Source organism: Perissodus microlepis, chromosome 15 (assembly GCF_051167445.1).
Source record: "Perissodus microlepis isolate ML-2025 ecotype Zambia chromosome 15, ASM5116744v1, whole genome shotgun sequence".
NCBI lineage: Eukaryota > Metazoa > Chordata > Actinopteri > Cichliformes > Cichlidae > Perissodus > Perissodus microlepis.
The window spans coordinates 33,716,754-33,726,338 of record NC_140475.1 but is presented as its reverse complement, the minus strand read 5'-3'; the positions used below and the strand labels follow the sequence as shown (position 1 = coordinate 33,726,338).

Here is a 9,585-nt window from a genome sequence, read left to right as displayed (position 1 = left end):
CATTTATCAAGCTTGAAGAGGAGCTTAAGGACACACTGGGATGTGTTTGCAGAGAGGCTGGTGGATAAATATAGGAGGAAGCTAATCAAGCCATCTATCAACAAACGATGCGCACCATCTGTGAGTTTCATCACTCGTCCTATAGAACAGATTTTTTTTTCAGTGCAAGTTCCAGTCTGATGTATGATGCACAAAGTAAGTGCTGATGTACTTCAAGTATCATAGCTAAATAACTCTCACCAGAAATTTGCATATTAACAGATGGGGAAATACTGTAGGCAGACAATCAGACAGGAGGAGAGATATCCATGCTGTAACCAATCTTACCAGCAAGAAACACATGCAAAATGATTTTCAGACAACATTTCTTTAATACAAAGTCAACATATCTACATACACAGTGGCTTTAAACCAATTATTGTTTCAGTTAGAAGTAACAGTTTGAAAGTGATAGCACTTGGCCCTCATACAAAAAAAGTATTTTTCTGAATTTGGGTTGTTTTTTATTTTTTCCAATTTGTCGTACTGTATATGTTCTGTTATTTTGATTCTATTTATTAAGTTAGGGTTCATCTTTTGTTATTTCCCCTCTTCCCCTGAAATATTCAACATACTCCTGCAAATTTGGCGGTTTGTTTTCAAAAGCCTAACATCTTCACATTAAGTCAAAAAAACGTAACACATTGCACAAGCTTTGAAAGACTTCCATGGTTTCAGTTTTGGCCTGGGCCCTTTCTCATCAGCCTCACTGAATTCCAGAGTCGTTCATCTTAGGCTTTGAGTTCATTATGAAACATCTCAAGGTTCCCACTGTTCAGAAATGACATGCTGGAAATGTGAATTTGCAGCACGTTTTTGGTTGTCTCGGTCTTTCCTTGGTTGCATCACTCTGCTATCTTTCACTGAGTCCTGATTTCTTTCTGCATCCCAAAATGAAGCATGGTCAAAGACAAAAACAAAAACCAAAGAAAAAAACAGTATGGTTCTGTTCAAGGCTTAAAAAAATGCACCGGGGAGACAATAAATCAACGTGTCATGTTGGAACTGAACCATGTCTGGCCTTTAGCATAGCTGTATTTGCTCCTCAGCTAATGATATATTTATGGATTAACACCTTGGCATTTTAGGTAGTTGAACAGTTGCACATCTTCTGGGGGTTTTGTGGAAAGTGTTAAGGAATGAAGGATTCCTCCAGCGTTTTTACCGTAGCTGTGGCTTTACGAATTTACACCTTTGTGATTAATCTTTTGTTTGATAATTATTTTAAGACAATATTTCTTTTTCAAAAACACCCTTTAGTTGCTCCACTCTGTCTTACACCTAGAATAAGAATGTAACAGGTCCTTGAAATAATGATTGATTAGCAATTCAAATAGTTGACAGAAAGGACTAACCTCCCAGGCTTGGTTAAATTATACCAGCAGATCACTGGTGCTGATTTCGTGCTCTCTTTGAGGCTATAGGTATGAGAACAGAGGCTGGCATGTTTCCCATTTCAACTGCTAGCAGGGGAAATTAAAGTCAGAAGAAAAGTGAGTGGTAATTAAAGACCAGGGAGGAAGGACTGGAGAAGAGAGGTTTCAGAAAGCAGGCTCTACAACCACCAGGATGTGAGAAGGACTTTGATTTTTGTATTTCTGTCCCCACCTAAAGTATGAGATCTTGAAGGTCAAATGATACAAATACATATAATCTATATATTTGTTTATTTACAGGTATACTCTAGATCATAGTGGATATCTAACAAAATGAATGGCCACATTATGTCTGAAAAATTAAAATAAGAAAAGAGAACTTGAAGAGGATTTTCTTAAACTGCGAGGGTCATAGCCTGACCATGATCATACAAGATACAGTTCGTCAAGTTGGTCCTATATAGGTAAGAAAAAATCGTCAGTTTTGAAATATTTGATTGATATTTTGTAGATCACTTCATCAACAGTTGCTCAAAAGAAAAAGAAAAAACGACAAAAAATAAAAAATAGAAATAAAAAATGGCATCTCCTCATCGGCACAGGTTCTACCCTCGGGTAGAAGAGCAATGGTGAGTGGAGGCAGAGGATTCAGGCATAGTGCTTCCCTCAGCTTCCATTAAGAAACACACAAGGTCTCTAAGATTATATATTTATATATATATATATATATGTATGTATATATTAAAAAAAAACCACACACACAAAGAAAAACAAAATGAAATAAAATCATATTTTCAAGCATGAGAACTGACAGGTTTAAAAAACAAAAAAGATGATGAGGAGAAACATATAATTCATACTAAGGTTTGGATATATCTTCATATTCTGCATTTAAATATATATGAATGTGTGAGTGCGCAGTACACATGAATGCATACATATATGCGCACAAGCACACAGCCATGTTATACTTAACATTTCTACAGTGAAAAAATAGAATGTCTTTAAACATAATATGAACAGATAAGCTTTTCTCTTTTCCTGCTAATTTTAAAAAATGATACAACATCTGTTAGAAAACTAAAATGAAAAAAAACAAAACAACCAAAAACATAATAAAAAGTCAACTATGTAGTGTAAAATAAGTCGTCATAATACAACATTAATGTTTTCGTAATGTTACAATAACAATAAGGCTTTTTTGGAAATAAGAAAAGATTACACACAGTTCTGTCCATCGCTCCGGCTTTTGTGCACACCCACCGGAAACCTGCGCGGGATCCGTAACGCTCGCGTATACCAAAGCACTGTTCTCGAAATGAAAACCCGGTGATCTCAAAAGCTTGATTTTTCTTTTTAAATCACAACATACACTAGTGTGTCGACCTGCAGTTGTTCGGGGAGAGTAGGGAGGGGTTGGCGGGGGTAATACATTTAAAGTTAATCTTTTTTTCGTTTGGGGATGTGCAAGTAACTTGTACTGAAGAGTTTCAGGAACGCGTCACAGCGTCGAGATCCATCATGGCTCCTTGGTCTGGCTGTGTCACCCACAGAGACATCACCTTGAAAACGGAGGGCAAATACCAAAGCATCTGTTTTTTTTTTTTTTTTTTTTTTTTTTGTTTAAATGTATCCACCTGTCACCAAAACACACAAACAGTGGAACTAAAGGCCAATTTTTCAACCACATTAATGTGCAGCTTGGTAACTGCAGCAGGCCTTTGCCACTTGAGCGTCTTATACAATGATATAGATGATTATAGAGGAGGCTGGGCGAGAGGGAGGGGGAAAGGAGGCGTGGACGATGACGTCAAGTGGATGCGCTTTCAGTCATGCCAGTTATCAGAGATGGCATCTTTGATTCATCAGTTTCCTCTCCTTCCAAAGTCACACGTACAGCGTACACGAGATAAGCAGCATGTTTGGTTTTGACAGAAAATCATAATAAAAAAAAAACCCAGAAAAACGAGATAATTCCTCATTAGACAAAGTTCTGGAGGATGACGATGAGCGTTGGTCACTGTACACAAAGAGAGCCCTCACTTTTGCGGCAATCCTTGTTTGGTTGTTCCATTTTTGTTCCAAAGCCTTCCCCCCCCCCACCAGGTTTATCTCTTGTTCAAAACCGTGGATGTTGAAACCACGGCCCCACAATGTAGTGGTTCCAAAGACAGGAGCGATTGTTAAGAAAAACAGAAGAAAGAAAGAAAAATCACGGGACACGGCTGCCGCTTGTCTCACCTTGGCTGCACGCAAGACGACGCGGCGGAAGCTTCGTGCAGCAGGCGAGACTTTTATCCGGTGACTGATCTTTGCACTGTTAATATACTGGCGTGTTGCAACATTCCTGCGATTACCTGGCTGAGGATACTGATTTCACACGAATTCACAACTGATGCAATTAGCACATTTTAAGAAATGTGTCGCTGTTTTCATCCTCACAACTCCAAGAAAACCAAAAAGTGTCTTCTTTTAGCTCTTAGTGCTCGAGAAGAAGTCGCTTTAATAGTCGAGTGTTATCCCACACAAAATACTGTAAAAACTTTAGGTTTTTTGAAGGATTTGGTGCCGAATGTGAGTGAACTTGTCCTTTTCTGTTTCTTTTGTTTCATTTTTTTTGTACAGCTTGATAAATCTTTTATGCAGGCAACCAGTTTCTTCATTTCTCACAATATTACTCACACACTGTGTTGATGGAAATACTTGAACCCCTTTTACACCCGAGCATATCAAAAAACAAGATAGTCACCAAGTCTTGGCTACATCCATCTGCTTCTCAGTGTTTTTTACATTTTTATTTGTATTTTTTTTGCCTTCCTTTTCCTTCGTCATCTGTCGCTTGTTACTGTTGTGTCACGAAGATATTTTTTGAGAAGAGAAACGTCCACGAATGTTTACAATGTCCTCCACATTGAAACACTTGAGGTAAGGTAAGCAGTCTGACACTTTGATCAAAACCCGCCCCACATCTTGAGCCACAGCATCTGGTTCCTCCCCTGCCGAGGATCTTCTTTTCTTGAGATGATGGACAATTTTCTTGTGTTTCCTTGTGGCATATTTGAAAAGTCAAATTGGACTCTGAACTGGTTGGACCGGGTGTTGTCTTAAAAAAAAAAATCTAGGAGATCCTGGTTGATGTGGCTGAATTGGCGGTGGCGATGTGGTTGTTTGCTGTCGTTTTAAATTTTAGTTCCTATGGCTCAAGAGGCTGTTGAGGTGGGGGGTGGGGGGGCAACAGGATTCAGAGGAGGGGGAGGGGGGGAGATGGCTTTTTACGTTGCATAGTGATCAAAGCTTCCTAAGTACTCCAGAGCTGCGTGATAGCAGAATTGATACTCATCCTGTGGAGGGAAAAAAACAGACAGACGCATAACAAATTGCATTAGAACACCTCACCAGGAGTTTAATGACATGAGAGATTACAATTTTCAGACAATTTCAACTTGCAGTAAATTTCGCAATTTGCTGAGGCAGCGCACGAAAGCCTAGATTGGCATGAGCAAAAATTTTTTATATAACTTGATTTTGCATTTACCCATTTTCACACAGGAAGACCAGAAAACCAATAATAGACCTTATGGGGGTGAAGACACCCACCCAAAAGTGGTTTAATAGAACTTATTGGTGGTCTTTTAAAATTCCATAAGTCTATCCAAATAAGGAGCAGTGTATGTTATAGAGATTGAAAATGTGACGTCATTCAGGGGTAAAACAGCAAAGGATTCTGGGAACTCGTGGCAAGAGGTACTAGCGCACGCAGGCTTTCAATTGAAATCAGTTACACAGCGATAAAAAGAAACACAAAAAATGGCAAGAAGCTGTCGTATTATTAACTGCAATAGCCGGTCGCATGACAGCCACGGGAAGCCGACGGGTAAAGAGATCGGTTGTTATCGGATTACGTCGTTGAAGAGAAATTGTTCGAGCCATGTTTCCGAAGTAACAAAGAGGCGACGGATGGCCTGGATTGCAGCCATTCAAAGACCAAATATAACGTCCCAGAACACTCCAGCTCACAGGTTAGTCTGCTCCAAGCATTTCCACAAAGGTCAGTGTTTTGTAGTAGTTAATACATCATTTTTCATAACATAATTGGTGATATAGGTTACAAGCAAGTCTGGCGCTGAACAGAAATTGTCGCGCTATGCTCCTTTGCTTATTGTGCATAAATAGTGAATTGTCCTGACACAATATTGCGTTTCGCTTCTGTTATTACCATGGTACATTGACAAAAACATATACTTTTATTCACAGGGTAAAACAGTTTTTTTGTATCACCAATTGCCCAGTGCGATTACAGCATACAGTATTATTGTCACTGCTACATTTCTGTAATGCGTACCAGAAATTATTTCCACTACTAATTAATTACCGTTGAGCTTAAAGGTCCTATTAATAAACTGTTAACAAATGTGTATTTATGAAGATGATTTGTGAGACTGGTAAACTTATGATAGGTACGATGGTCTTTCGTTCTACACCGTGCATTTCAAGGTCCTGTACCCATCCGTCAGTAAACTGTACCTGGGCTTGTTGCAGTGACCTGAAGTTACTAAACTTCATGAGTGTATGCACTCACTCCAAGAACCGTATAATTATAAATATGAGTGTGGTGAAAGTTGGGCAGCACGCTAACGTATTTTGTCCACTCTGTGTGCTTGTAAGGGTCTAACCCTTTCACTCCTTTGATTTTTTCCTCGTATCTTTTCTTTGACTTTTCATCAAGTCTGTCTTTGTACGGACCGGCATTGTTCTCCTTCGTTTTGTACATAACTTTTTTGGGGGACAAAGAACAAGCAAGAAGGTATTGGAACCGGAGAATGAACGTTTTGTGGTGCTGCAAATGCTTGCATTTGATGCGGTACTTGGATTGTTTTGCCACGAATTCCCGGCATGCAATGCGCGAAAGTCACGTGGTCTGTCAATCTCTATTGTGCGTGACTCTGTGACTTCTCACCTCAGTTTGGACCATAGCTGGCCTCTGTGTTCGGAGCATCTTCACCGTTTGGAAGATATCAACCACACCTTCATAACGCATCCTTTCCAGGACGATGCTAAGGGTGATAAAGACTCCGGTCCTGCCCACGCCAGCACTGCAAACACAAAAAGAGAAAAAAGTGTATTCAGAAAGATGTAAAGCACGCTTTGTGCACACAGCGAGTGAATGGTGCCTTTGTAAATTGCGCCTTTCTCTCGTGTCGCATGCAGCATTTTGTGGGGGACAGTGACTGCAAAGATCTAAAAATACTTTGCACACTGGAAGCTCTAACCACTTAGAGGAAGCAAACTTCCACAGCTGGACATTTTGCTCCATGGCAAAACACCAGTGACACTAACAAAGGAGGCAATTTGCATGTGAGAACCTCGTGAATCCACTTACATATTGTGGCCACATTCTTGTCTAACACACACACACACACACACACACACACACACACACACACACAAGCCCAAGGACACATAGGCGCACATTTCGAGTCGCACACAAGCGACCAAGCAAACATTTTGTCTCATTAAGTCCCTCCTCCCATGTGTCGAAAAACTCAGCCTTCTGCTGCTCTCCAGAAATACAGCCCGAGTCTTAACTCAGATCCTGAAATACTTGAGAGCTGCCTCTCTAAGCTGCTTTGCTGTGAAATGACTTCCACTTCACCAATGGAACAATAATTGATATGACAACAGATTTATTTGGGCTTCTTCCAGCCTCTGATGCTATTTTGTCTGAATGGAGAGTGGAAGTGACGGCTGCTGGGAGACACTTTTTTGACTTGTGCATGAGTTTGTTGACAAGTTTGCGTGTGTCTGCTGGAGGAAAACGGCGCACTTGAGACAAAAGATGACCAGGTATTGATTGACGCCGTTAAATGAAAAAAGAAACAGGAGCCTAATCACCCCCACACTGCAGTATCTCTCAGCCCACCCAAAGCCTCTTCACGGGAGTCAGTCACAGACTGTCACATGGGCTCTTAAACTCACTCAGAGCTCCCCCCCTCTCTCTTTCTCTCTCACTCTCTTTCAACCTCTCCCACTCCCCAGGAAGATCGACTCTCCAAATCTGAAGGCTCGCCGAGCCACTGCAGACTGAGAGGATTTGGTGTCCCCATTCACAGGAAGTAATCAGGCAATTAATGACAAAAAGCATGTGGGTCTATTAGATAGACGCTGAGGAGGAAGGGAGAAGAATAAAAGAAAAGAGGTGCAGGAGAATGGATGGACCGAGAGGAAGCGAGAGAGAGCGAGGATTAAGAAACAGACAGGCAGTTGACGAACGGGGTAGGCGGGTGACAGAAGACGAAAGAGTAAGAGAAAAGGAAGCTATAAGCTCTACTCTCGGAAACGACTAAGCCTGAAGGAGGAGGGATGGAGAAAGGTGAGAGGGCTACAATGATTAGATGGGAAAGGAGGTAGCTAGAGTCCAACAACTATTACTACTCAACTACTCGAGATACACATCGGTGCAAAATGATTCCCTGATTAATATCATCGAACTCTAATGACATAAAACACTTTGCTGTGTTTACTTGCGCGCACGCCTCAAAATCAGGACCGCATTTGGTGAGATGCATCACTTATTTAGGCGCTAAATGCAGCCTCTGTCTGCTTTCTTGTGCATTACTCCAGTCCTGCAATAACCAGGCCTTTCACTTTAAGGACAGCACTCCCATAAAGGCTTCACAGAGGGGTAGAATAACTCAGTCTTAGTGGTGCTAGCCTGACACAACTCCGAGACAACTCCCAGAGGGTCATTTAATGGCTGGTGACATCATTGCTTTTTAATCCAAAGGACGTTATGCTACATTCGATGATGTCATGGCGCCTCTGCAGTAGAAATGTGGCGCAAAAGTGACACCTATTCTGCTCCAAAGGTAAAGTATTTTTAAGAGACAGCAAGGGAATTATTAGTGTTCGCCCATTTGTATCCTTGGAGCTGAATGCCAATCAAACGTTTAAAAAAAGTGTGTCGGAGATCATATACGAGACATACATTCCGTCTTTGCTTGTCTCGCAGCGTATACAGAACCAAAGCTGTGAAGATTGTCCTCATTTGGCTACTGAGAATAACAAGTCATTCAGACTGATCCCACTCAGGGTTATGAATATTAATAATCTGACGTTCTGCTGGTGACCACTACCAAATATCAATTACTACCTGCATACAGCATCTCAAGTTAATGGTGAAAGTTACCTTGGCAACTACACCGGAGGTGATAAAAATGCACCACGCAGTGATCGTAAAACCCCCAAAAGAATGGCTGTATCATTTCATATGTCTTCTCCTTGCAAATGCCAAGCCACATCTGAGGCTTATCAATTATGAAAGAGAAGGGCCCGTGGAGGTGCTGAGGTAGTGCACTGCGCTTGGCAAAGAGGAGAGGAGGGATGTTGTTAGAGCTGCGCCTTAGGAGGAGCTCTGCTGCAAAACAATAACCATCTTAAGAAGAGATTTAATCTCGTCTTGAGACTTATATCGCTTTCAAGAAGAGAAGAATGTCTTCAGAGACCGGTTTGAGGCAAAGCAGGCGACAACTCACCTCTTTTTAGGAAAACAATTACTAATATAAAATAAAATATACAAGCCACATAATGCACATGACAACATTACCTGCAGTGGACAGAGATTGGGCCATCCTGCCCAAACTGCTCCTTGGTTTTATGCACCTGGCCAATAAAATCAATGAATCCTTCCCCCGATTTGGGCACGCCTTGCTCTGGCCAATCAGTAAACTGGAACTGCCTTACTGTTCTGGACTGGCCATCCTGCAAAACAGAGAGAAAATGAGGTGAGCAGCAAATATACATTTAAGGTTATCTTAAATGGTGACAGTTCCCACCAACAATTCCACAGTATCAGTATCCTTCCACCAACTCTATGCAGAATAAATGCAGTACTAATAGAAGGATCCCCTGTTGGTTGTATGCACGCATGTTTCTGCTTTGTCTCTCCATCTGAATTGAGGGTCTAGCCAAAGGTTGTCACTTGCTAGAGATTGAAATCGATTTGACTTGAATTTGTAAAGCCTTGTTTTTGTCGTTCTCTGCTGTGCGTCCATCGAATTGTCGCGTAGGTTCAATAAGAGATAAATGCAAGAACATTTGTTCACACGTGTGGCTGAGAAAAGTGATTCTGACAGAACTAAAAGTTTAAGACGGGCATCCATAATCAGTGTGA

The 9,585-nt window shown here is 41.1% G+C and overlaps 1 protein-coding gene across 14 annotated transcripts in view; it reads right to left on the bottom strand.

Annotated features, from left to right (window-relative positions):
* Positions 1-348: 348 nt before the first annotated feature.
* The window catches only part of ptprsa (protein tyrosine phosphatase receptor type Sa), a 228,123-nt gene continuing 218,886 nt past the window's right edge, over positions 349-9,585 (bottom strand). For all 14 annotated transcript variants that reach the window (XM_084954050.1, XM_084954049.1, XM_084954053.1 and 11 more), the window contains 3 exons: positions 9,019-9,173; positions 6,373-6,508; positions 349-4,756 (listed from right to left, as the gene is read on the bottom strand). In XM_084954050.1, coding sequence (XP_084810176.1) covers positions 4,688-4,756; positions 6,373-6,508; positions 9,019-9,173 — 360 coding nt within the window. In that variant the 3' untranslated portion in view covers positions 349-4,687. The remainder of the gene's footprint in view (positions 4,757-6,372; positions 6,509-9,018; positions 9,174-9,585) is intronic.